Source organism: Takifugu flavidus, chromosome 4 (assembly GCF_003711565.1).
Source record: "Takifugu flavidus isolate HTHZ2018 chromosome 4, ASM371156v2, whole genome shotgun sequence".
Lineage (NCBI taxonomy): Eukaryota > Metazoa > Chordata > Actinopteri > Tetraodontiformes > Tetraodontidae > Takifugu > Takifugu flavidus.
The window spans coordinates 2,561,250-2,588,680 of record NC_079523.1 but is presented as its reverse complement, the minus strand read 5'-3'; the positions used below and the strand labels follow the sequence as shown (position 1 = coordinate 2,588,680).

At 48.0% G+C, this 27,431-nt stretch overlaps 4 protein-coding genes and 1 long non-coding RNA gene across 6 annotated transcripts; 3 read left to right on the top strand and 2 right to left on the bottom strand.

Moving 5' to 3' along the window:
- The first annotated feature begins 102 nt into the window (after nucleotides 1–102).
- fam83d (family with sequence similarity 83 member D) lies at nucleotides 103–4,486 on the top strand. Its single transcript, XM_057031250.1, is given in 5 exon segments — nucleotides 103–677; nucleotides 2,211–2,378; nucleotides 2,523–2,647; nucleotides 2,731–2,895; nucleotides 2,897–4,486. Coding segments are annotated over 5 exon segments (1,482 nt in total). The 5' UTR covers nucleotides 103–206; the 3' UTR covers nucleotides 3,450–4,486.
- Nucleotides 704–23,186, bottom strand: LOC130524809 (uncharacterized). 2 transcript variants are annotated; one of them, XR_008950251.1, is made up of 6 exons: nucleotides 23,059–23,186; nucleotides 22,837–22,923; nucleotides 22,602–22,727; nucleotides 22,237–22,356; nucleotides 21,965–22,133; nucleotides 704–1,902 (listed from the first exon to the last, which is right to left on the bottom strand). It is a non-coding gene; the product is annotated as an uncharacterized LOC130524809 (long non-coding RNA). The 2 variants fall into 2 exon arrangements; XR_008950250.1 differs by lacking the exons at nucleotides 21,965–22,133; nucleotides 22,237–22,356; nucleotides 22,602–22,727; nucleotides 22,837–22,923; nucleotides 23,059–23,186 and adding exons at nucleotides 2,244–2,516; nucleotides 2,692–2,825.
- On the bottom strand, nucleotides 16,493–18,245 carry mafbb (v-maf avian musculoaponeurotic fibrosarcoma oncogene homolog Bb). Its single transcript, XM_057031252.1, has one exon. The coding sequence runs from the start codon at nucleotides 18,008–18,010 to the stop codon at nucleotides 17,069–17,071; it is 942 nt and encodes a 313-aa protein (XP_056887232.1). The 5' UTR covers nucleotides 18,011–18,245; the 3' UTR covers nucleotides 16,493–17,068.
- si:dkeyp-97e7.9 (DEP domain-containing mTOR-interacting protein) lies at nucleotides 20,300–23,007 on the top strand. Its single transcript, XM_057031251.1, has 9 exons — nucleotides 20,300–20,932; nucleotides 21,002–21,180; nucleotides 21,257–21,380; nucleotides 21,473–21,651; nucleotides 21,924–22,136; nucleotides 22,243–22,365; nucleotides 22,455–22,525; nucleotides 22,612–22,716; nucleotides 22,792–23,007. The coding sequence occupies exons 1-9, from the start codon at nucleotides 20,850–20,852 to the stop codon at nucleotides 22,915–22,917; spliced, it is 1,203 nt and encodes a 400-aa protein (XP_056887231.1). The 5' UTR covers nucleotides 20,300–20,849; the 3' UTR covers nucleotides 22,918–23,007.
- A 24-nt stretch (nucleotides 23,187–23,210) lies between the features above and the next one.
- On the top strand, nucleotides 23,211–27,182 carry adnpa (activity-dependent neuroprotector homeobox a). Its single transcript, XM_057031248.1, has 4 exons — nucleotides 23,211–23,559; nucleotides 23,974–24,081; nucleotides 24,303–24,395; nucleotides 24,608–27,182. Exons 2-4 carry the CDS (start codon nucleotides 23,974–23,976, stop codon nucleotides 26,825–26,827), a joined length of 2,421 nt encoding a protein of 806 aa, XP_056887228.1. The 5' UTR covers nucleotides 23,211–23,559; the 3' UTR covers nucleotides 26,828–27,182.
- The last annotated feature ends 249 nt before the right edge of the window (nucleotides 27,183–27,431 follow it).

Genomic DNA, 27,431 nt, shown 5'->3' with positions numbered 1-27,431 from the left:
CTCTCAAGATTGACAGCCACCACCAGCCAATAGCGGGTCGCCATACTGGCTCGACACTCAACCGAAAGCCAATACGGAAGCACCTCCAACGGAATGGAGGGAAAAAAATCAAATACGAATTCGTCTTCCGGTGGTTCAAAACTTACCTGTCACCTCCCGGGCGGTTCAGGTCCGTTGGGTAAGACGGGGGAGCAGCATCCGTGAACATGGCTCTGTCGCAGCTCCTGGACGACTCACCTCTGAGGTCAGACCCCAAACAGGCCGGGGCCGAGGACCTGTACAACGAGAGGCACCGGCTGGCTCTGGAGGAGCTTCTGTCGGGGGGGCTCGACTGCTTCCTGGAGTTCCTCAGGAAAGAGAAGCTCCCGAACTTTCTGTCGGACGACGAGATCCGGCAGATCAGGGGCGCCGCCGTGTCCCCGCGGTGCGTGTCCCTTCACGGGGAGGACCAGGGTCTGGAGCAGTCGCTCAGCAGCTCCGTTGACTGCTCGTCCGTCACTTATTTCCCCGATGTGTCCGACCTGGAGCCACCGCTGCTGGAGCTGGGCTGGCCCGCCTTCACTGCTGGCTCCTACCGGGGTGTCACCCGGGCCGTCGCCCACTTCCAGCCCAACTATGGGGAGTGCATATACGGCTGCAAGGAGGCTGCGAGGCGCCTGATTAAAAGCGCCAGAGAGGTACCAAAGAGCCATAAAGGAATGAATATATTCAGGAATTTTATTCCTTTAGTGAAGGTGCATGATAACAGAACTGTAGATTTAAATTTTATAGTTTTAAATAGGTTTTAGAGAAGAATTATATCATTTAAAATGTGCATAACAGTGGAAGAGGATGAGAGCTGCAGGTCGAAGCATAATTTGGTAGCAGTTATTGTGGTTTTCATAAGATTTATAAAAGGTTTGTAGAAGTTCTGGGCCTTGTGTGAAAAGTATTCATATATATTCTTTCTTTTTTTACCCTATTTTGATCACAACATTGCAAAAAATAATGATTCTCTAATCCTAAACATTTTATGGCTCAATATGTCTTTAAAATTATAAGTGCAGGATCCAATAATTTCCCGGGATAATGAGCAGAAATAATAAGCTACACTTAATACAACTGCACATGTTTTGATCTGTACCTGGGTAGATTGTCTGTTCAAAATGTCTTTCCATATCAGAAATCTAAAGTTGTCAAAAGACAAAACCCCAGACATTAAAATATGCGCGTGGTTGACTCCGCATGGTCCCAGAGGAATCTCCTTGATCTGTGAAAGTCACACGTTGGATCGCTTGAAATCTTGATCAGAAAGAAAGTGGTGACCAAAAAGAAAGCATGAATATTCATGACAGCGTTGGGATGCGAGCTGTCAGTCCGGCTTCTGGTTTTGAAAGGAGACGTTCCTCCATGAAGGGAGCGTGCAGCTGCAGCGGCACCTCGGGCCCGTGCACGGCCTGCGTGCCAGATGTGCACCAGCTCGCTCCCTTGCATGAAAGTTTACATTCTCTCCCTCTTTAGAGCTTTAAACACTCACTTTGGCTCTGATTTACAACTGCAATCTGATGTTTCAGACACTGTTCTGACAGCCTTTTAAAAAAAAAAAAAGCTCTTGTCTGCGTTCCACTATTAGATTCTGTCCTTTTGTGATGTGGAACAGATTTATCGCACAATGCCAGCGACTGTAACGCCGCTGTGGTGTCACAGTTCACAGGAACAGCACCGGCCTCAGCTGAGTATTTTTAACATGTCGTTTTTAGCGCATTTAAAAAAACACACTTTCATCCTGGTCATGTGGGCATCTCCCGATGAAGCTGCATGCTGATTAAACTAGTCCGAGGCAATAAATTCGATGTGCGTAAACATCCGTGTGGGATTCTTGACACGCGGCCGTTTCGACAGCCTGGGAAATTCCATCCGTCCCTGTGAAAAAGAGAAAGTCGTGAGCTCCAGAGAAATAGAGGACAGCCCTATAGAGCATCTACTCATGCCTTGTACAAAAGTAACTTGTTTGTTGAGCCAGCGTTACTGCCAATCGCCATGGTAACAGACCTCAGTCAATAGAAAGCTCATCTACACACATTATTGGGAGTGGGCCTGACGGTGCTTCAGCTCTGTTTGAATAAGACCTTGCGTTTGGTAATAAAAACAGCGATGTTCTACATGTGGGAGAGCAGGCTGCAGCTCTCGGTGGAATTCTATTATATTACTTCTGTATTTTTCCACTGCAGGTGATTGCCATAGTTACAGACTCCCTGACAGACCTGGATATCTTTAAGGATCTTCAGGAGGCGTGCGCCATCCGCAACGTCCCCGTCTACGTCCTGCTGGACCAATCATGCGCCCCTGCTTTCCTCAAGATGTGCAGAAATATTGGCGTTTGTTTGGATGACCTTCAGGTATGTGGCTGGTTCAGTGCCGCTGGGTGTGGCCGCGTGTGCACAATAACACCATGGCGCGGCATCAAATGAAAGTATGTCCTTGCCAGGTTCGATTACAGCTGGGCGGGTCGGTCACGTCTGTCACGTCTCTTCTCTCTGCAGCAAATGAGGGTGCGAACAATAACCGGGACACATTTCTACATGAGATCAGGTGTGAAGGTCACCGGGAAGGTGCACGAGAGGTTTATGCTGATTGATGGGATCAAAGTTGCCACAGGCTCTTACAGGTAACGGACCGGCACGGGCCAGCGCCGCGGTTCCGCTGACGTACCTCCGCTGAAGTCGCGTCTGCTGTTAAATTCCCTCCCAGGTTCGACTGGACTGATGGGAAACTCAACAGCAGCAACCTGGTGGAGCTCTCCGGTCAGATAACGGAGAAATTTGACGAGGAGTTCCGCATCCTGTACGCCCAGTCCTCCCCTATCAACGCTCGCAGACCCCCGGCCTCCACTCGTCCCTCCTCCTCAAACGCCGCGCACCTCCTCTCCGCAGGTCGCCAGACAGAAGCCTGCAGATGCGGCGTGTCTGACCAGCACGCCCTGTCGTACACGCCAGACGGGAGCGGCGCCTCCTCTGTGTGAGCCTTCGACTCCGGAGCAGCGGAACGCTAACCCGGCAGACCGATCGTCCACCGTGGATGAGCCCGAGCACATGCAGGAGGAGATCCTGGCTGGTAACGCTGCTCAGCTGCCCCCCGTGGTGGTCTTCGGCCACGCCTCTACGCAAGCCAGCCGCTCGCTGACGGACGCCGCCGTCCAGACTGACTTCCAGCTCCAAAACGAGCTCCCCTCGCCAGGACGGATCACCCAGGCGCCTCCAGACGCCACCTTCGGAGATCCCCCCCACAAGCAGTGCGGAGAGCGCCAGCGCCGCTACGCCGTCATCCGCGCTAAGCTGGAGCACATGGTGACCAGCCTGTCTGAGAGGCGCGAGCTGGCAGATGCCAACGCCACCGCCGAGAGCCACAAGAGCTGCAGCAGGCCGAGGACGCACAAAGACGACATTCAGGAACCAGGAAGGCTGCCCTGACGCACGGGCGCCGCTCCCAGACCCAGATGTGCGCAGCAGTTCGCGGGGATCCTTTTCTTTGAAACTCGACTTCCAGATCCTCTGATCTGCTGCACCGACTTTTGCTTCTCCTTTTATTTTTTTGTCACGTTTCAATTGGGCTGAAGTTGAAAAGGCTTTTTAAATGACACTACGCAAAAGAAAAAAAGAAAAGAAGACGATAACCAAAGACAGACGCAGTGCAGAGAACTTTTATCAAGAAGGTTTAATGAGACTAATTTGCTGACTGGGAAACATCCACATCCATAGTGGAATGAGTGACAACGTGTTGATTTGCTGTTTTGCTCATTTGGCCGCCACAAAAGAACATTCCAGAGAGCAGCTGCCTCACAGTGTGTCTGTTTGGCTCCTTTACTAAGAATATGTTTAGAAAGTGTTTGTTCTCAAGTTGCAGGACACAAAATAAGGCAAAAAGCAGCACCACACAAAAACATGCGCTCGTGTTGAGTCGGACGGGTGGCAACATCTGCCAGAGGGGACGCAGTTGCTGTTTAAAGTAGCACTTTTAGACCAGTTAAACCTTCTTTAGCTTCAGATAAAATGTTGCATTTTGCAACACCAAAAACCCATCGACTGATTCCACAAAATGGCGCCGAGCTGCAGAACCAAGGCCAAACCTCAATTTGCTGATGTGGTTCTAAATGATCTATTGACTGGAGCTGATGAGAGCAAAGAAGTCTGTAACTACTGTACAAATAAACTGAAGAGTTTTATTAAAATCTAGTCTCACAAAACTGGGTCAACTGGTCGCCGGTATAATAAAGTTAATTTATTAATGTGAACAGGCCTGTTTTGCTTTCGGTGACTGTTTTTCTTTTCTGGAATTTTCTCTCATTTCCATTTTTAAAAAGAAAACAATATAATGATATTATAAATACAAAAGCTGAACAATTATAGTTCATAGTAAAAGAAAAGACACTATGTGATTAATCCAAATATAATATTTTACATGAACCACTTTAATGCTGCTTAATGTAAGAATAAACACTGGAAATATATGCAAATGTTTCCTGTTTTTCATTTTGTCATTTTAATTTCTTCCACACATGAATTTATCATTTGAATAATTTGATGAGGGTCTAACCGGAATTTATATTTCCTTTTGGTTTGAGACTCACAAAAAAATCAGAAATTGTTCCCATGGATCAAAATTGAAACAACCATCAGTTGGAAAAGAAAAAAAATCTATTAATATCGTCCACACATGGCCCTCATTTCAGACTATTATTTTGCAATAATGTAATAACAGTGGTCTGCTCAGTGAGAGCCTCCCACCAGGAGAAGCCATCAAAAGCCTGTGTGTTCATCCTGTAAGATGGCCTGGAAACAAAGGAAGGGAAGTAAACAGCGGTAATATGAGAGGAGGATTTGATTTTAATTGATGGCTGCAAAACAACCCCTGAGTGTAATCAGGAAAAGAATAGGCACAAAGGTAAACGTGTGTAGAGCTTAAAGAGCGATTTTTGATTCCACCTGTGTTTTAAAGCTTTGTTTCCAGTTCACTGGCTGGTGTTGAGCAATGGTGACAGTAGCGAGACCCGGCCAGCAGAGGGCGCCATGTCTTTAAAATAAGATCAACCCCTGGTAAACCTGTTTTATCTTAAAGGTTTTTCCTAAAAAAACAAAAACCCAAAACACTGCTGCATCACAGTTGAAGAGAAAACTGTTCACACTAAGGGAGCTGTAAATATTTGTGAAAGACAAACAGATACAGCCTGACGACCTTTCCCAGGTCACTCGGGGATCTCTGGGGAACGGTAGTGGCACTCCATCTCTGTCCTCCACCACTGAGGTCAGCAGATTCGATGGAAGGTGTAACATTATACCTTCAGTATTCTATGGAGCCTAAATGCAGTTGGGCAACAGAAACATCGCAGCCTGTAGATGAATTCTAATCCAGATGATCGTTCCTTTTTGTGGAGGGATTCTTCTCCACTGCTCATCCACCCTCCGAGGCCCAAATCACACATCAGGATGATGCAGTTGGGCAGTGCTGATCACAGCATTGATTACTGTATGTCTGTACTTACTGAACAACTTAACTGTCTTACCCTAACCCTTTTAATGTCGAGTAGCCGGTCTTTAAGACCAGATTTTGGTGATGAAGAACACCAAATCGGTCTTCTGACGCCAGCTAAATGGCTCTCCCGGCGCTGAACATAAACATTTTAATTACTGGAAACACGGCGGATGAGTTCAGAGCTTGATTACTTGACCTTCATTACTCTGATTGTGACTCCCGGAGGTGCAATTTGGCATCTTTAAATACTGCCCACCTCGGTGTTGAGTGCACCCCAAACAGGTGCGCGGGCTCACATGCACACAGCTACACACAGAGGCGTTATTATCAGTCCGGACAGGCAGGTATGGATGCAGGAATTTCCGTCAGCGCCTCAAATCGGAACAAAACAAGCCAAAGTAAAAGAAAACAGCGGTTAAATGTGCTTTGTGGGCTGCCTGTCATAATAACTTGGTGTTTACTGAACCATCTCGCCTTTGTTTTCCGTCAGGCCGGCCGGTGGTTGTCGCTGCACCGTGGGGGGGTTGGGGGGGGTGGGGGGTTCCGCCTCGGGCCACCACCAACTGATAGCGAGTGTTCATCTCGCTGGAAAAATCAAGCGTGTCGGAATGATGCGGTCAGGATCTGGCTGTTGTTTGGGTGCGTGAGTCAGACGCAGCGCCGCGCACGGACGCCCAGTTTGTCAGTCACTTCCTGCGCCCCGGCGCCGTTGCCAGGCCACGCTCAGCAAACGCAGGTGGACGGCGTTGTGGATCAGCTGTCCGCTACACTGCACGTTGGGCCTCGGCGTGCTGTCCGGCAGAAACCTCGGCGGTATTTTTAGACCGGTACAGCTGCTCCTCAGCACCCAACGCTCATTCTCCAGAGATTTATGGAACCGGCCTGCGAGAAACAGCTGTACGTTCTCCTCGTGCACCAGGACCTGCGAGCCTTTTCTTGCTGGTTCTGTCAATTTCGGCTGCCGCTATCAGTGAGTGGGACGCTGTGTGGCAACCACAAGTCTGAAACGTCCAGTGCTGCAGCAGTGAGTCAGGCTCCGGTCACAACGCCACCTGGGCTCACCACAAGAGTTGAACAGCTCCCCCACAGCACCATGTGTCCCACTAGATTAGCTCAGCAGTGGCTTTTAAAAAAAAGACTCCAAGGACTTTGTGTTTTAACCAAAAAACAGATTATTCTTGTTCACTTTCTGTCTGACTGTTCCTCTGATAGTTTATCTGCAGTCCAGTTTACCCCAGCATGAGTCTCACATGATTATTGTAAAAAAAAAAAAAGCTTTCCTGCTGCAAAAAAGACAGAAAAAGTAAACAAATGCTTCCAAATGTGTGGACCCCCACAGCCAAACCACGGCAGCTGAGCCATGACGTTCAGCTTATCGCTGTCGGTTTGTTGTCTCCATTATTCAAAAAGACGCCTTATCAGGCCGCTGGAATTAGCCCTCTCCACCGCGAGCTGAAAGCAATGATGTCCCACAATGTTGCACATTAACTCTGGTGTCTGTTTCAGCAGCTCTCTATCCATTTATTGATGCTTGTCTTACATTGATCCCTGCATTGATTGGCCAGGCAATCCATTACCCATCTGTCTGTTCCAGTGGGCTTTTAAATGATTTGTCAGATTGAGCTATTAAGGGGAGTAGCAGTGAAGTTCAAAGGTTGATGATACATTCAGGGAAGATGGGAGCTCTCTATCTCCTGTATGTGTGTGTTAGCCAACAGTGATATGACACACACGCTGGCAGCTGAGGCGTCTTAACCTCCTCAGCAAGATTTACAGGAAAACAGTAAAACCAGTCAAATATATCTGGGCCATGCTCCCGTTTCTGTCTGCAGGCAAGTTCAAATAACCACACACGCTAAACACTGACCACACGGAGCCTTCGGAACCTTGACTCCTTTTGTGCACATGTGATAAAAAATGGAAAACTCTCATTAGGATGAATTATTCAGACGATTCGGGCAGCAGCAGGATTGAGGATAAACACACAACCCGACGGCGCGCCGAGTCTTGTGGTGTTTTTTTTTTAACAGGAAACAAAAGTAATGGGGGGGGGGGTGTAGATGAAGAATCAAGATGGATTCATATATATTCATGGATTCAGTCCTAAAAGTCAGAGGGAGGCAGTATGATAATCTGGCAGTGATTGCATTTTTCCCCCTGGACCGATCTTGGCAGCCCCGTCGGGAAGGTGGTCTCACGCTGGTGAACGGTGGATACACTCTGACCCTGTACCGGAGGCCAGTTAATCCAGGATGGGGTCAAGTGCTGGTTATGCCAGATCCAGTGGATTCATGGGTAATGGGATGGCCATCATTAGTCATTAGATGGTCAATTATATGTTTAATTAAGCAAGAGAGACATGAGATAATTGAACTACTGACTTATATCGCTGAGTCACATTCGTCTTCTGATTCGGGACGACTGGTTTTACTGGTTTATACAAGAGCGAGTTCCACATTATGGATCGGAGATTTCACACAATCGTCCCACCATTATCTTCATTACAGAGTTTTGGGGCTCAAACGTTTCCCTCCGGCTGCGTATTCACGTATATAATGAACATGTCTCTCAAACACACGGTTGATAACGAACCACACGTGATTTATGTGCCTTCATTCAGCCTCAGGCTAAAGTCAGAGGAACTTTCTTTCTCCATTTTGTTCTCTGACGGTGCACAAACAAAAACAGAAACATCCAAAGGGCCATATTTCAAACTCTCAGGCGTGTTTTTTTTTTTTTTCCCCACTCTTGTCAGTCTGCTGGATGCACGTCAGGAGCCATCTGAAAAGTGCTGACACTGCTGCCCTCCTGTCCGGCAGCCCGCTCCCTCTGTGTGAACTTGGATTTAGCTCAAGGGTATAGCCACCCGGCTAATGTGATGTAGCTCCGAGAGGGAAACAAATTGGCCTGACGGCTCATGCGCTGCCTTGTCTTGATTGTGTGATGGCTTCTGCTGCTAATGTGCTACGATGGGTAGACCCGCACGGGCGCGAGTATGTGTGTGTGCGTGTGTGTGTGTGTGTGTGAGGCGGGGGCTGCAGGGTGGGAGGGGAGATGGGGCTCGGTCTGCAAGATCAGCACAAGTGGAATTGCATTGATTCAGTTAACTGCAGAGTTGGAGCGTGATGTGGAATTGTGTTTATCAAGGGTGGAGTTTACACGACAGGCTCCATTTTGATCTCGGTTCCAGCAACAGCAGCGATGTACCAGATCCTACTGGAACATCAGCAACACGTTCTGGACAGTGTGTACAGTAAGGTTAGCGCGAACGTCTCAGCTCAGACGTGAGCTGAGACGTTGACGGCGCCATAATCTGGGGCTCATCTACGCGCCCAGATGCAGCTGACGCCGGGTCCTGTAAATCAGCCGCAAACGTGCTGCATAGCAAGTTGGTTTGACCAGAATCAGCATCTGCTGAACGCGACACAACCGCCACCGCGGCGCAGCTCGGCCATTAATTAGACGAAGAGTTAAAACCTAAAAAACTATTGCGAAAGCATCTTTTTTTCCCGCGGCTGTTTCAGAGGCACGTTCCCGGGGACTCACGGAGGAGACGAATTAAATTAACAACACAAATTTTTCAAAGAGGAGATGTCACAGATGCATATTTTCCTTTCTCCTTAACCTCTCCTCCCCTCTCTATTCTCACTTTATCCTCCGTCTTGCGAGGAATTTGTCTCAAAGGCTTTATGGGGCCGGCCTCTTATCCCCCTCCCCGGTTTGTCATTCTGCTGACCCAAACGCTTTCTCATATTTTAGTATTCTTATCATCCGCCGGCAGTAAGATGATCATTTATTTCTTAGAAGTGCGACTGTAGTCTAAGTCAATACCCACGGAATGAATTCAGCCAGCGAGGGGGGCTAACTGGGGGAGCGGCCGCTGGTTAGCGGCTGCGGCGGCGGTGATACTGGTGACGCGGGACACTTTTTGAAATCCGGAGTCAGCAAGGGTAAAATGTCACGCATTTCTTGGAGAAGCGGCTCCATAGGATTCCATTCAGAGCTTTAATCTTAATTGAGAGCATCACACATTGATATTCCATAGGCCTCTTTGCCCTTCGCCTCTCAGCTACTTTCATTTAAAGGACGGCCGTACCGCTCTGGAGCGTAGGGATTGCTTTGTCAGACAGCCAAGAGGCCAAAGGCAAGGTCAACCTCTCTTTGTAATGGCGGCTTGCTGTGGAGCAAGGCATCACCTCTTTGATGCCGTCAGTACATTAATAACACCGGTAGGAATCTTCCGAAAGTAAAAATGAGTGAAATGTGTCTTGAAAGGAAGTTACACGGGCATAAAAGCTTAGTTTGGACTCCGAGTTAGACGACTTGATGTTCTGAAGTCATTGGAGGCGTATTTAACACCCATGATCTGATCCCTCACACAGGAAGAAGTCTGTGTTTGGTCCTCGTTAGAATCCTCCTAATTTAGTTTGTTGCCCTGCATCCCCTAATCCTAAAACAAAGGGGGAGTGTCCGGAATGACAGATTCTCCGATAAGACCTGCGGAGGGATGCGTCACCGTTGTGGGAAGACTCGTCACGCCGCCACCTTTGCAGAAATGATGGAAACAGATGAAAATAAAAGAGGTGGACAAACAACCCCTATCCCCGGGACTGAGGACCGCGCTCGCCATCGTTTCTCATGCGGTCGTCTTTGCTGACGCAGACAGGCCGCGGAGAGATGCACAGATAGGGACGGACGCGCATGCGAAAGAACAACACGATACACTCACAGCACACTTTCGCTATCACACACAGGAGTGAGAGTGGGACACCGAAGCTTCGGTACGGATGAAACTGCAAATCGGGATTAAAGGATAAGTCCTTCAAAGACCTGTTTTGCCAGCACATACGATGAGTAACAGGTTCCTATGGAGGAACCGCAGCTTCTGACAGATTTATCAGGGTGATAAAGCCTCAGAGAAGCTGCTCCTATTTCAAAGTCTCCTCCTGCGGTGTCTGTGGGAAAGCCCAGTCCTCCTGCTTTCCACTCCTCACACCAATCAACAAACGGCGGCTTCTACCAAACACCTCGGCTGCCACCGGCCGATCAACAGCCTCCAGATCTATCAGACAACAAAGCAGCTGAAGGACAAGTCCAAAAATCCTCTAAAGACAGGGCTCACTGTCACATGATCAATAAAATCTATCCGACCCAGGCGCTGATACGGGGCCTAATTATGAGGAAAAGGGGGAATGTTGTGCAAACGTCTTTATAAAACCACGAAATGTGTGATTTATTTCAGGGGTTACAGTTAAGCGATTCCTAATTTTAGCCACAGATTGCAACATGGGTGTCTTTAAATAAAAGATCACAATTATGCTGGCAGTTGAATTTCACTTTTTCTGTGTGGAAAGAGGATGAGCAGATGTCCACGAGTCCTGGCAGTTCCTCTCCTCGGGATTTAAATATAGCCCCGCTCGCCGCTGCTGCTGTCACTACCCAGACTTATGGTGGCCTTTTGACCCCGCCCGTACAAAGGAGACTTGAAGCTGACATATCAAACCAAACGCTGTTCAGAAAAACGCGCCCATGTTTTCCGGGCTTTGAATGATGCGCCTGAAGTCTGACACGCGTTTCCTCCGTCCGCGGTCCCGGTTTTGCTGCCGAGGACAGCGAAATTTGCGGGTGCAGGACGGTGGAGGCCGACCCCGATCGGACGGCCCAACGCGTCTGGACAGCTGATCTGCAGGCCCGGGGTCAGAGTTTGCCACAACTCACAGGCCACCTACGCGTCGCGCGGCTCGGGCCGGACCCGTCGGTGCTGCAGGCCACGGCTCGGCCACGTGTGGGCAGTGCGAAACTTTAGACAATTTACTTTCACTTCTCTGACACCCCGCCGCCGCCGCCACTCCTATTTGTTTCATCCATTTTATTTTTACACCAGTGGGATCAAAGGTTGAGAGAAATTCAGTATAATTAGATCCAGATAATTATCAGATATAAATCAACATAAAAAAGCTGCTTTAATTAGATTCGATTCTGAGGTTAGAGCTTAAACTCCCAAAAGCCCCCCAGTGAAAACATATTAACACAGTTTTCATGTGTGATAAAACTTTGCACGAATAATTTTATAAAACATGTAAATGACCGTCCGCCTTGACCACTGGTCCAGCCGGGAAGCAGCAAACAGGAAGTTGCAGTTTCTAGCTCAATTTGGCGTAAATGCCAAAGAGGAAGACCAGAAATGGAGAACGGCAAAAATGGAACTTTTTTGACGTTCCAGAAGACTAAAGAGCAACGGAGATATCACCACTGATGAGATATAAAGTCCAAACTGTGGGTTGTCAGCCTGCAACAGGGGGTCGCGGCGTGTAGAATCAGACATTTAAATGCAGCTGAGTTTAAATGCAACAATGGTTACGTGTTTTACAGTGAAAATGTATGAGTGGAGGGTGAACAAGGCTCCCGAAACCAGCAATGTTCTCGTGTGTGATTGCTGGGAACTTTCAAAATAGCACATCGGGTAAAACCATTCTGAACTCCACCCCCCACCTAATAATCTCACGTTTACTGGTAACCTTTCATTTTGATATTTGTTCTTTTTAAAGTTGAGGTTTCGTTCTGTAAACCGTTAGATCCCAGAAAAACAGAAAAAAGCACTTCCTGTATCTTAACCACAGAGAGAAAACAAGTACATGGGTTTACTGTAGTATAAAGCTGTCTGGACCAATGACACGCTGTCTCGCCCTCACAGTCCAACCACAGAAAGCTCGCCATCGTTCCTCAGCAGGGCCACGACGGCCGGAGTCGGGTGTGTGTGTCCCTGAGCACCAAAATGGCCGCAGGCCCCGACAGGCTGATGTCCAGCGCTTTCTGAGAAACACTGTGAGAAGCGTTATGACACAGAGGTGACGTTAAGACGGCACATTAGCGAAAGAGAAACACACCCAATTCTAAAGAGGCCCGTTAAACTTTAAGAACGTATGACACCGCGGCCGTATTCCCTCTTCATTGACACCCACAGAAACTTATGAAGAGGGGTGTGAAGTGTACACACGCACCAAAAAAAAAGGTTTCATCTGACAACAAGTGTTTTCTCAGTAATGGAAAGAAAGAAAACAGTTCCAGGAGATGATCTGCTGTCTTTAAGTCTCCTTTTGGGTTCAAAATACACTTAAATTATTTGTTTTTCCTGATTTTACTGTCAGAGCTTTGTGAAAAATCCACATCTGTTTTAAAATTTAGAAGGGTCCCACTGTAAAATAGTTGCAAAAAAAACCAAAAGTCCTGATTTAAATAAAATCTCCACTTGGAGGGAAAAGAAATCGGACAATTCCTCAGAATTCTGACCTTCTGACCATTTTAATAAGGTAAAAATACTGCTTTTGACATTTATGCGCAAATATTGGCATGAAAATATTTGTATTGACATTTAATATTACTTCACATTTAATTAAACAGTTTTATGAGCCAGTTTCCTGGACGCCGGTCGCTTATATCAGCGCTCACACGGGTCTCGGTCTGCTTTCCAGGTAGAGTTTATTTACTTGTTTACATCAGACCAGCTTTTCCAACAGCAACTGAGCTCCACATTTATCAGTCCTATAGATAGATGTAGGCTGCATACGTGTTCCGGGGAAAGGGAAGAAGCTGTCATGGAAGGAGGTGAGGAGCCTGAGTTAACCTCTGTGGCTCGTGTTTCTACTGGGCACTAATGGACGCCTGTCATCATTACGGACAGAAACAGGAGGGCGCCTGCCAGCTGCATGACCCCCATAAAACAGAGCAGGAAATCCTAGCAGGGAATGAAAGGGAAAGAGATGGCTTCTTTTTTCTGCTCTTCTCTTTAAAGACCGTCCCTCCCTGTGCAAACGCCGCCGCCTAAAACTGCAGAGCGCGCCGAGGAAGTGTGTGGAATGCATATTAAATGATTAGTCAAATGGGCTGCACAGTTCATGTACCCCCCCTGCACACGCCAGTAAAACACCTCTATTTTCCAAGCCTGTTAACAGGCGGTTTTATAATGTTTCTGTCACGCTGTGAGGAGCCTGTATAATCATTACATACAGATTGGCCTTTGCTCGGCGACCAGAGTCCAGGGTTTGTAATGTGACAGAACACAGTCACACTTCTGTCAGTGATGTCCACTTAAAACGTGACAAGCACTTTATCAGAGGGACTTCCTATCAGATCCCCAGGAGTTGGTGTACACGATAAGCGCAAGGTTCAGGAAGCCAGTCTTTATTGTGACCAATAAGATAGCAGCTTTATTGTCGCTCTAAGGCTACACATTAATCCAATCTGCTGTGGCCAACAGTGCTCATCATGTGATAACTTTAGTCATTAGCCACAGTACAATCGTAATTGCGGGGAATCTTTTCAACGTGTGGCAACAGCTCTTCAAGCCCCAGCTGATCACTCATAAAAGAGATGAACTTCATTAAAATGTGGCAGCAAATGTTAAAAATGTTTTCTCTCTGTGACATGAAATCACACACATATGAAAGTCTGTATTTGCATACGCATGTCTGTGTGTGTGTGCGTGCGTGTGTGTGTGTGTGTGTCTCTGTGTGTGATCGTTGCATGATTCAGAATGTCACAACCATACGCAGAAACAACTGGGCATCCTGACCGGAAACCGCAGCCATCGAAGCTGCGCTTTCCTGCGACACTCTCACAAAGAGTCACTTGACTGGACCCTCATAAAGGAAGTGAAAGAGGAAGCCTCTCCTCCATCCTGTCCTCCATCCCAATCTCTGCACTGGGCTTCACGTGAAGACGCGCTTAAAAGATGAGTAGGAGCCTCCTCTCTTGCAAAACAGCAGCGGTAGAACTGGCTGAGGCTGGAAACTGCTTGCTATTGGGGGTCAAATGTCTGGCCGCTTGACATTTAGTCACAGAAGATTAGCCGCAAACGTCGCAGTGAATGCAGAATAGAGAGACTGACCCCTGGGGTTCGTGTGAAACAAAAGAATATTTACACAACTGATTAGGCGCTGGCGGGGCCGTCGGGAGAGCTTCAACGCGACACTGTCAGGAGGTAAACTTGAGAAAAACGGGCCCTGTCAGGCAGAACTGGGTACGATATCACAAACGGAGGAGGCGAGTGTGTGATAGTGGGGCCCCTGGCTGTGTTCACTGGTGACAGTGTCCCTAACTGGCAGCCCGCATTCCTCTGCCTTTCCCCACACAATGGCGAGTATCTCCCAGCATTCCTCTGTCTGAGATGCAGTCAGGCCTTGGCAAACCGCAACACTCAGGTTGGCATCACATTTAACAGGTTCTGACACACGCGGGTCTGAATATTCTCACAAAGATGCCCGTTGCCGTGCAAAACCAGGCTAGGGCTAACTCCCCGGCCTCGCACTGTTTATCAGCCACACAGAGGGGGTTTTTAAATAAATGTCGAAGCCGAGGACGCTTCCTGTTCAAACCGCGTTTCTGCATGACTTTTATTTTCCGCGCAATTAATCTGCGAGTCCATCTGTTTATTAAAAACTCTCTGAAAGCCGCTCTTGATCCTCCTCCAGCCATTATGCTTTAGCTCTTGTTCTGATGCCACAGCCACGCAGACACCTTTTCCTCCTGCTGACTCAGTAGCCAGCCTCAGGCGCTGTGGGCTCGGGGTGTTGGTGGTGGGGAGGAGGAGGAGGGGGGGGGCTCTCACATCAGGCTCCCCAGCCTATCACGTGCTAGAAAAAAGAGCTGGCTAATCGTTTCTACAATGGCACCCAGTGCGCTGTCACACAGCACCACAAACCACTTTCCTTGCCCAACACTTCTACTGTATTATTCCACTGTTGTTTGATGTCCACGCGCGACGCACGCAAGTACGGTCAGCCATATGACTCCCGGCGGGGGAGGGGCACTGCAACGGCCTCAGTGCGTCACATCATACGATGTCATTACGGGCCATCCCAAAACCGCAGCATTCGACAATATTAATGAGGGTTTATTGGTTGTTGTTTTTTTTACTAATGCACACATTTAACATGGATAAAAACCTCACCACAGACAGGGGGAAAGACTGCCTGAATAAGGAGGGGTGTTATTTATTTTCCGTGTCGTACCCGATGCTCATTAACCCGACCTTCTGGGTCAGAGCCTGATCTCAGAGAGAAAGTGCTTTTGCACCTGTGCTGTGATTTTACTGCTGCTTTCCTTTTTCAGTGGTGGGCTGAGGTCAAAACTGAGGAGGGGGGGGAGCACACGTGAAAAAAGGGAGCCGGTCTCAAGTCTGAAGAGTGGGGCCGTCGACAGAAACACCTGCCCGGCTGAACTCTCTGCGCGGGTGAATGGTGAGAAAGAGCTGAAGCAAAAACATGAGGGGGGAAAAAAAAAACTTCCTTCAGGATCTGAAGAGGCTATAAGCTCGGTTTTACAACGCGGCGGATTATCAGCACTTATCGCGGTGACCTATGGTCATCCAAATATTATTCTGAACGATACGTGCGGAGGAATTTCGCCTGATTCCGGCCGTAACGGGCAAACTCATTGGGAAGAGCCTCGGCGGCGTCGGGCGGTTGTTGTTTCCCTCTTCCTCTGTTAATAAACGCAGAGGTGATCCGTCTGTCCGAGGAAGAGAGCAGATGGGAAGTCTGATTTCCACTCCGTTTTATCTGCGCCCCGCAGCCCCTGCCAGGCAGACCCCTGTGCTTTCACATGCCGAGATCCCACAGGAAGCAACACTCCACGAAGGCCAAAGGTCAGGGAAAAGGGGAAGGCTGCTCGTCCTTTCATTCAAACAAACACACGGCGCCGTTGCTCCTCTCCTTCCTCTGGCCAGCGGTCAAATTAGATATGATACACCAATAAAGTTATACGACTAAGGTATCCTTATGTTTTACAGCATATGGTGTTCTAGGGGAACGCTACGGTGGAATTTTGTTTGGTGCCGTAGAAAAATAATCAGCTTCTGTGTGTTACAGTCCTGCTCTTATTTTCTAACGCATTTATACTTTTATGAGACTCGATTATTAAATGAAATATGTCACGCCTCGGCACACGTGAGTCCAGTCATTCACACAATCCCCTCAAAGGCCAGTTTTAAAAAGTTGCAGTAGGTTTATTGATCCATAACAAATCAAAAACATGGCTGATGAAAAGCAATTTGCATATTTATATATTATCATAAAAAAAGAAAGGCAAATAAAGACATCTGCCCAGCAGAATCCGCTTCGTAAAACGACAGAAACGTCCTCCTCGATCATTCGTCTCGGGATGTTTGTCCGGTTTTCATGAAGTATTAGTACAAAATATCATTTGGGCTACAAAAAAAACTAAAAGCAAAGCACAAATCATCAGAAGACTAAACAGTAACTGAAGCAGCGGGGTTAAAATCAGATAGGAAAAGTGTGATATTCTATGATTTCAAGTATATTCCTTCAGTCAAAATACAGAGTTTGTAGAAAAAAAAATCTCATACATGTCCTGCATGCATGCCTCATTACAGTTTTCTATTAGTAACTTCTTGTCTACTAGGATCTATTACAATTATCTGAATGATATGTCCAGTAATAATGCACATACAGCTTGGTGACGTCGCAGGATTGCTTGTAAGGCCGGTTGTCAACATAATGCCTTCTGAAATATAAACCAGTTCTCCGAGAAATGAGCGAACTCACATGGAATATTCGGGGGAGGAAGGATTGTCACTGGTGGACCCGGTTTCGTGATAACAGTTCGCGCCGGACAGTTTCTCACATTTCATTTTGTACGCGTCCCTCTCACGGATGAGTCTGTTGAGTTCCAGTTTCAGCTGCTCGACCTGTGACACCAGGCTGCTCTTTTCGTGCTCCAGAATGTGTTTCTGCTGGACGCGCTTGTAGCGGCAGGACTGTGCGTAACCCCGGTTCTTCAGGGTCCGGCGCTTCTGCTTCAGCCGCATCACCTCGTCTTTGCTGAGGCCTCTGAGGAGCCGGTTCAGCTCCCGCACGGACATGGACACCAGCTGCTCGTCGGAGAAGTGGGATTCGACTCCCGATCTCCTGTCGTGGCGGCTGTGCGGCCCCTGGAGGTGATGGTGGGCCCCGAGGATCTGCTGGGCCTCCGGCGACTCAGGTGACTCGCAGCCCGTGTCGTCTTTGAGGTAAGGGTCTTGGCAGTGGCCGTCCGGGATGCCTTGCATGTCGGCGTGGGATGGGAGTCCTGGGTACATCTGGACCGGCTCGTTCAAGCGGCCGTAGCCGTCGTATTCTGCTTGGAAAGGCGGCGGATTGTGGCTCTGGGGCGCCGATGGGTGTCCCTGCTGCGCCGTGGCCCCAATTAGGGCCTCCATTGCGTCCTCGGGTGTCAGACCGAAAACTTGAGGATACATTTGCTGAGGGTAGCCCCCGTTGTTTGGTATCCAGAAGTGGTCGCCCCCGGGGTTGTTTCTCTGCTCGTTAAGATTGAGGTTTGGCGAGGACGGAACTGAGTTGCAGGGCGTGCTGCCTGGGGTGGAAGGTACAGAATCTGGTCTCTGAAGCTGGCTGCACGGCCCGATGAAGGAGCGTTCTATGCCCTGCATCGTTTCCTTCTTGACGCCGAACTTCATCAAGTCAAAATCACTGACGAAATCCATAGTTTTCTGCAGTCCCGAGTCTGCGGCTCCTTCCAAATCTCCACGGCTACTGCATGCAGCCACGCCGAAACTACTCGTTCAAAACTTTGAATTCAGCTCAGGAAAAAGGAAAAAAAAAAATGCGTGCGTGCGTAAAAGCCACTTGTACCGCGCACAGCCTGCTCGGCTCCGGCAGCGGATGTAGAGGACAGGACGTGCAGTTACAGTACCTTTGACTGTCAGGGGTCTCGCACCTTCTTCATAAAGCTGTAATAGCATGATGTCACGCATTTAGACTACACCTCCACGCTCGCGACCAATGAAAACACGCCGAAGAGGATCCCATGCACAAATGCTGCGCGCATGTCCAGCATGTACGACTGGGTTGTGAAGATCACTTGACCAAAACCCATTAAGTTGTATATGGCACATTACATAAGTACATAAGCAGTATGTGATTGCCTGTTCTCTTTAGATTTATGCCTTTTGTGCCACATGACTGCCTCGAAATACTGGGTTAATATGCGAGTGAGATTTACAGCCCGAGTCATTGTTATTGTCTAGTCGCAATACTTTAAGATCAATACAAACAAAACAGAACCTAATTTATTTATGCTTTTTTTGTCTTGTATTTCTGCCGAAATGTAGATGGCCCAAGGTTGCTGAGGATCACGCTTTCAACGGTGTGCTTGCTAGTTCTTGGGGAAACACTGACACCTTGTGGTCATTGTTGTGAACTACAACCTTCATGATTTGAACTCCACAACCCACATTTCTCCTTCTCACCCTGATAATTCAGGAACACTTCCAGAACCTCGTGCAATCGTGAACACCAGAACCCATCAGAAGCTTGACAGATGAACAGAGTGTATGGTTTTTAGAGTAAAAAGTCACTGAGAGGTAAAAGAGCATTTAAACTTTCACACTAATTTGGCTCCATCGTCTGGAGAACTGGTTTCATAGGTCAAAGTCAAGCAACTTATAAACAACCTTGACTGGCGATGGTGTTTTACATACATTTTATTTTTTAAATACAATGATACGTTTTTTTTTGTTTTTTTTTTAAATTGCAATCTCAGCAATGATGCAGATAAAAACAGATCCGACTAAAGCTTTAAAAAAAGATTCTAGGCGCTTTCCAGAATCCCAGGGCCTGACCCCAAACAAGCAACAGTGGCAAGGAAAAACTCCCCTTTAACAGGAAGAAACCTTGAGCAGGACCAGGCTCGTGTAGGGGGACCCTCCTGCTGATGGAGGGCTGGGTAGAGAGGGAGGAGAAGGGGGGAGGACAGGTAGATGATAGAGAGGAGAGGAGAGGAGAGGAGAGGAGAGGAGAGGAGAGGAGAGGAGAGGAGAGAGAGGAGAGGAGAGGAGAGGAGAGGAGAGAGGAGAGGAGAGGAGAGAGAGGAGAGGAGAGGATAGGCATAGAATACCTCCAGAACATGCTGCGGTAAAATCGTCCCACAGTTTAGGAGCAACAAATGTAAATGCCTGCTAACCTGATGTTTTTTTAGCCACCATTTTGGCACATTCATTAGTTTTGTGAACATGTGAGTGTTCAGCGAAATACACAGGAGACGCGTCATTCAAATTTTTAAAAACAAGCAGCAGGATGTTCAAAATCAATATTTAACGGGACAGGGAGTCAGAACTGAGGTTATTTATGCTGTTGTTCCTGTCAGAAGACAAGCAGCAGCAGTCCGCACTAGCCGCAGAACGCTCACAAAGAACGCTGGTCTAATCATGCTTATGAGTTACAATAATCCAGCCCTGGAAAAAATAAAGGCATCAGTTGCTTTAACAGGTCACCAGGAGATGGTTTTACCTTGGCCAGAAGCCACAGCTAGACTCCAGAACCAATTTGCCTCAAATTTAAACTCACTCTCAAGCACGAAACAAGGCTCTTAATGACGGAGCAATTTTTTGAACCCAGGGAGAGGAGAAGTGCATCAGCACAATCACTGTAATGTACATTAGTTCTACCGGGATATTATTATTGCCCCACAACTCAGAACACAGGATGAAACATTTCCTGGATGTGCTGTGTGATTTATGGACATGTGTCCAAGTTACCAAGGGGTTAAGCCATATTCCTGCACTGCATGTGACCCTCGCACACAGTGTTTGCTCCAGAGATAGTTAAAGCTTCGCTGACAAGATAGAGTATTGAGGCCAAAACCAATAGAAAACGATGTCCCAGAATGCTGGGGTGTTGTTTCAGTCGCTCCAAGTTGCTGGGAATAAAGGAAAAGAGGAGACATTGTGACTGAGAGAAGATGCCTTGGGGACACGTGTTGGGACCTACGCCAGTGGCGCAGGGTCACAGCGTGCATGAGTTATGTTAATGCAGGCACGCTCACAGCATATGTGCACTTCAGATGAGATTATACCACATGTGAGAACGGCCACGTCCCCTTCAAGGAATTTATCTAGTCATTCCAGTACAATCAATATTATTAATCAAAGCCTAAACAAAGGTTGTAAAGCTCTTCCTGCCCTGCTTCATACTTCACCAGACCTCACGGCTGGAACAGGGAACGCTGCTCTCTCTATCTGCTAATTCCATTAAAGCCAACAGGATTTATGTTAATTAAAAGTCTGGAAGCAAAGCTGCTTCACACCCTAGGTCAGATTTTGTGGGATTTGTGTTGCAACCCCCCCCCGCCCAAGCCAAAAAAATACCAACAAATTGTGTTAGCATGTGGCTCCATGCAGATTCTACCTGCTCCCCGTCTGTATACACAACATCTTTCCCACATCGCACCGGGGGTTCCGTGTGTTTCGGCGGCTGTTGTGTACACAAACAGGCCCAGAACTTTAGCGCTGCCTCCACTTACTGTCAGGTGCACGCACAACAAACATGGAGCGCACAAGTAGCATCAGGAGAAAAACCATAACCCGACAGCACAAAGCCGAAGTGATGATCGCCGGAGAACAACTCAGGTATGAGCGGAGAAGCGTGGGAGTGATTCGGAGCTCAGAGATGATCGTTAACTTCAGCTAAATTTCAAGGTTGAGGCTCCACGACGGAAAGCTGATCAAGGACAGGCGCTACCACCTGCGCACGTATCCCAACTGCTTCGTGGCTCAGGAGCTCACAGACTGGATTGTGAGCCATAAAGAAGCTCCCGATCGAGCGACCGCCGTCTGCCTGCTGCAGCACCTCATGGACCATGACATCATTCACCACGGTAGGCCGGGAAAAGCACAAAGGTCGGGAAGGGCGTCGCTCTCCTTTTCATCACCGTGCTTATCTGCCGTTTCTAGTTTGTGACCAAAGGCATGTCTTCAAGGATGCCAAACTGCTGTACCGCTTCCGCAAGGATGACGGCACGTTTCCCTTCAACACCGAGGTGAAGATTTTCATGAGAGGACAACGACTGTACGAGAAGTAAGAGCTTCCGTTGGACAGGTTGGCGGACTGACCCCGCAGTGGAACAACAGGCGGTTAATCTGCACCCCCCCTCTCTCCTCTGGCTTCAGCCTCGTAGGGGACAAGAACTCCATCCTGCAGCTGAGAGAGGAGCACGGCGTCGCGTACAGGCGCTCAATACCTGGCTGCAAGCTGATCGACTGGCTGCTCCAGAATGGAGAAGTAGAAAGCCGACGTCAGGGAGTGGAGCTGTGCCGCGCTTTACTCGAGCAAGGCATCATCCAACATGGTAAGACCCCATTAACCAATCAATTTAGCTCCTCTGTCACACTAAAACCAGTGCTTCTCCCCACCCTGCCCACTATAGCCACACATATAGTGATTGTAGTCTCCGTCCCAGAATACCTTGTACATTTAGGCTGTCGCAATCCTCAGAGGATGGAACAAAAAAAAGAGGTCACCAATCATTTAACGAGGCACTACTGAGGTCTAATCAGCCACCCTTGATTTGAATCAATAAATCCGTGTGGTCAAACCCAGACTGACTCTTCTGTTTACAAGTGGAAAAGAAGCACGAGTTCTTCGACAGCGGCCTACTTTACCATTTCTGCATCAACTTTCGCCGCCGCCGCCGCCTGTCGGAGCTGCTGAATAAGGCCGAGCCAGACTTGGACGGAGGCGTGTCGGCGTCCGGGGCCGAGGACAGCCATCCCGACAGTCCGTTCCTTCTGCGTAAAAACCAACCTCAGGAAGAAAACGCTGTTTTCCAGTCTGGTGAATTTAAAAACAAATTAATTGAATTAAAATGATTCAGTTAAAAAAAAAACCTCCTTTGAATTCCACAAGGTTTGACGTTGATTCGTTTCTAATTCACCTGCAGTGGGGCCCAGCAAAGATCTTAAACAGGTTACCGGTGGTTCTCGCTCCCTTCAGCTTCACCCCGCTGGTTTTCCGCCTCTTGGCCAGCCAACAGTTTCAACAGGGAGATGCAATCCTAAATCAGGCGAGTGTGTAATTAAAATCACTTCAAAACAGATTTTTTTCTTCATTCTTATCTGAAAATGCAACAATTTTTGAATCTTACATTTACAGTTTTCTCAAGAACTTTCACATGTGAAGAGTTACTAGCGCCTGGTGCACCTTTTATCAAGAAAGTATTGACGGTAGGCTTGTGGGAATTAACATGTGGTCTAACATATGAAATAACTGAGAACATGGATTCACATTTTTAATTCTCACCCTCCAACAGGTCATAGGAGATGTGCTGGGCTGGGGCTTTGTGGTCAGGGGCCAGGCCCCTTGTTATGTGCAGGCTGTTGACCCCGGAAGCCCCGCAGCAGCCGCTGGGGTGAAGGTGGGCTCAGGCTGAAGCGAGTTAATGAAAGACAAAAGAAAACAATAATAATTAACTCCACATAACTGTTTTAAGGTGCGGCACTTTGTGTGCCAAGTCAACGGGGAGTGTGTCCTGCACCTGAATTACAGAACTGTGTCCAGAATGGTGATGACAGGAACGCGCACCGTTGTGCTGGAAGTTTTGGAACCACTGGAATGACAATTGCTACAATAAAAACAACAAGATTTAGGCCTCAGTCTCGTTTGTAATGGATTATTTTGGTGCCGATTAAAGATATTATCTCAGTAATACTCTAGTATGGTGGGTTATGGTATTTATATTTGAAGAACAAATATAGACCTTTGATATATGACCCACACATAGTGATAAAAGTGGGGTTTTACAGGAATTAGAGCAGAATTAGAGCAAACTTTGGCTCTCCCATCGTTGCACAGCTCCGCGCTGCTACAACTTCCGTTGTTTCGCCGCCGCCATTTTGGATTGAGAGTTGTCTCAGTGGGCAGAAGCATCGGCGGCTACCACGTTAGCCTCATCAGCACGGAAAGTAGCACGCATTGTTCAGGGGGCACCGGCTGGTCCGAGCATTTGTGGATTATCCCGGTTTGATGCCATGTGCACCAGTCCGTGTTGATGCTTGCCCTCACGGCCGGCGAGTTAGCACCCGCATCGGAGCAGATGTGCCAGCTAACCAGCTAGTTAGCTGTGAAGCATCAGCACCGGCTTCGAGAAGAACGAGCATCATCAGTCCGCACGCACCGACCAAATCCATTAACCTTTTAGGATATTCTGTCGTGAAGCAAACACTATAGTACTATTTCCCCCCAAAAAACATAACATAAGGTGAGTAAACACTGTGGGGAGGAGGGAGGGGGCAGAACCGCTAACAAGCTATTGAGCGTTAGCATTTTCCTATGTGAGTGAGGTTGCAGCGGGGTGCTGCGTTGCTAATATTGACACCACAGTCTCAATCTCATCCTCGCAACCGACCGTGGAACAGAAAAGGTCACGGATTTGCTCCCAGGCTGAGTCTTAATCGTCCGTTTCGAGTCGGCCGCTAATGAAAGCAAAGTTTCTGCCCGGCTGCTGAATCAGCGATTTCGCTGAAATCACAACAATCTTTGTCCCACGTCGAGGCGTTTGAAACGGGATTATCCTGATCACAGTGTGGCATCCAAGATGCCTGGCTTCTCCGGTGATTTTAGCTGTTTATTAACGAATCTTTCTGCAGGCTGACGGCAGTTTTCTATTTGACAGATGTACCAGCTCCCGGTAAATAACCTCTCCAGAATTAGAAGAGCAAGGAAAAAAGTGAAAAGAGCACTTGAGGACATTGGACTGGACTATTGCAAAGAAGCCGCCGAGGTGAGTGTATCTAGTTTCATCTGGATAGAAGCTAATCTCTCGCACAATCTGATGTGGTTCCGGGGCTTCTAGGTTGGGATTTGTGTGTGGAACCATGGAAGTTAAAGTCAGTGGCTGTTCTTCAGGTCTCGGCGGCACCGATGATGGCAGACGAGGGAAATAGTCATGAGAAAAATTGTAGAAATTAACAAGTGTTGTAATCTGTGCCATTATCTCCGCAGGAGTTAAAAGAGTTTTGCCCCGATGAGCAATTTGTGAAAGGCACACTTTGTCTGGACATCTGTGCCTGGGACCCTTCGTACTCCAAATTACAGGTAATCCTCTATTTGTAAATCATTTTTATAGGAATTAGTTGCATTAGCATTTATTTACCAAAATGCTTCCCAGAGGCTGTACTGTATTGTGACACAATAGGTTTTCTATAAACACTGTACCTTTTCATGACAAATTTGAAAATCTTTGATTTATGAAGCTGGAAATGGTTTGATTCATTTTGGTTTGATCTCATTATTCTGGTGTTTTCCAGGAATATCGATCAAAGCCATTTTGCTGCACAGAGTGCTCCTTTTCCTCCAAATACTACTCAGGCTACAAGAATCACTTCCGCAATGTGCACAGACAGTTTTTCGAGAGTAAAATCCTTCTCAACTGTCCCTACTGCACCTTCACCGCAAACAAGAGAACTTTGGAGACACATGTTAAAATATTCCACATGCCCACAACAAGACAGAACACTGGAAATCCACAGGGATCCCTCGTGGGGAAGAAGGACAAAATGTGTCTCGATCGATCCAGAATGGCAGACGGGGTGGAAAAGGCAATGTACTTCTGCAAAAAATGCACCTTCCGGGACGCGCTCTACAATGTCGTTCGAAAGCACATCTACAGGGAACATTTCAAACACATCGTTTCGCCGTATCTCAGTATTATTTCGGAATCGTCGGTCAAAAACGGCGCCAGTTCTGCCAGCGGCAACAACATTCTGTGTAAACGCTGCCAGTTTTCTACGCGAAACTACGAAGCGCTCGTGCAGCACGTCATTGAGTACCACGAGCGCATCGGTGCTCAGGTAAGCACGATGATTGGTCACGCCAACATTCTCGTCTCCAGGAGCCAGTATGTTCCCAACGCCTCCCACAAAGCACCCATTACGATTAACCGGGGCGCACAAAGACCTGAAGCCATAGCACAACCAGTAATCGGCTATTTAAAGCCTCTGACCCCTCCTGTTAAGAACCAGTCTTCCATAGGAGCGATCCAGGTGCACGTGAAAGGTTCTGGCTACGGCACCGCGGCTGACAACAACTCTACAGGCGTGAACACCGCGCAGACGCAGAAGTGGAAGATATGCACCGTCTGCAACGAACTCTTCCCCGAAAACCTCTACAGTGCGCACTTCGAGAGCGCGCACAAGGCCAAAAAAGTCTGGGCGTTGGCCAAGTACATCATGAAGATCCACAACTTCACCAGCAAGTGTTTGCTGTGCAACCGATATCTCCCCAGCGACACGCTGCTAAATCACATGCTGATCCACGGCCTCACCTGCCCACAGTGCCACGTGGTCTTCCACAGCGTGGAGAAGCTGATGGAGCATGTGACCCAGAGCCATCCCAGCGATTACGCGGGGCCGCCGCGCGCCTCGCCTTTGACCTTCGACCTCACCATCAAAGAAAAGTCCAATAACATACAGCTGGTTGTTCTCACGTTCAACATGAAGGAGTCCATCAATGGCCAAGATCAGTCCGTAACTGCTCGGAACACGTCGCTGTTGGAGAAGAAGAGCGAACCGCGGGTGGCCAGTCTACCCGTGCGGACTCAAAAGAGTGAAGTCGGGAAGACTTTATGTCCCTTGTGTTTCACAATCCTCAAAGGTCCCATCTCGGAAGCTCTGGCCATGCACCTGAGGGAGCGGCACCAGGTGCTCCAGACGATGCACCCCGTTGAGAAGAAGATGACCTACAAGTGCATCCATTGCTTGGGGGTGTACACCAGTAATATGGTGGCCTCCACCATCACGCTACACCTCGTGCAGTGCAGGGCTGTTGGGCGGAACCAGGGAAGCCAAGGCTTCAAACCCGCCCTGACCCTCAACTCATCCGGTGCCGGCTTCCTCAAGAGGCAGCCGCCCACGCAGGCCGACGTGTCCGCCGCCAAGAGGATGAGACTGAGTAAAGATTCAAAGATCTCGTCGGATTTTGAAAACAAGTTTGACTTCGATGACCTCGCCTTGGATCCCAGAAGCTTCGAGCACAAGACCTATGAGGCCAGGAAGAACTTCCTGACTGCCTACTTTCACCGGCGACCGTACATCTCAACCGGGGAAGAGGAGAAACTGTCCGCCAGCCTGTGGCTCTGGAAATCAGACGTTTGTAACCATTTTGCAGCCAAGCAAAAAATGTGCGAAGGGCATTGTCAAGCCACGAAGGCGTCCGTGTTGCTCGGCTTTGACATGAACGCTCTAAAGGAGCTTAAACACGACTTGGTGTTTGAGAACAGCAGACTCGATGGGCCGTCCACTGGAAGATCCGGTGCTCCCAACACAGCCCGGAAGAGAGGAACCAGGAGAACCAACTGTGAGGTCAATCGCAGCATGCACATCGAGACGATTTCCATTGACTCGGACAGCGAGACGGAGGATCCACCTGCCGAAAATGGGAAGGCCGATGCAAGCCAACAGCAAACTGTAAAATCTGGGGACGCAGAAGTGACAGAAGCCACAAACGTGGCCGGTGTTTCTACCTGGTGAAGGTGGTGCACGTGGGTGGACACAAATGTTTGCGTGCCTTGGTGGAGTTTTGCTACACAATTTACAGGTCAAACTGGACTTTCTGCCGCTTAAAAGCGGCCCGAGGAGGAAAATCCCATAATGCACCAAGTATGTGATTGACATTGTATGAGTTTTAGCAGTTATACTTTATTAGATTGTTCAGTAAGATCATTTACTGACCTTTTGAAATCACCTTTATGAAGCGAGCCTTCTACTTTTCCCGTCTTCATTGTTTTGCTTTGGTCAACTGTGACAAACTAGGCATTTAACGTGTAGAAAGTGTAGAATATCACAATTGTATTCACTTCACGTTTTAATAAATTGTTTAATTAAACATTTTGACGCCTACGGACAGTAATCTATTATCTCTCCCAAAGAAAGACAACCAAGCTTCATACACGCACACATTGAAGTTGAAGAAAAAAGTCCGGGTATTAAACATTTCCTGCTGTATAATTTCTGAGCAAGCAAGTTTAAATAATGCTGAAGTTACGCGCGACGCAGCTGCTTTTTGAATTTTTTTTTTTTTATTATTGTAATAAAGGTGAAGTGCTGTGACTGGTTGGCTGCACTTGAATTCGAG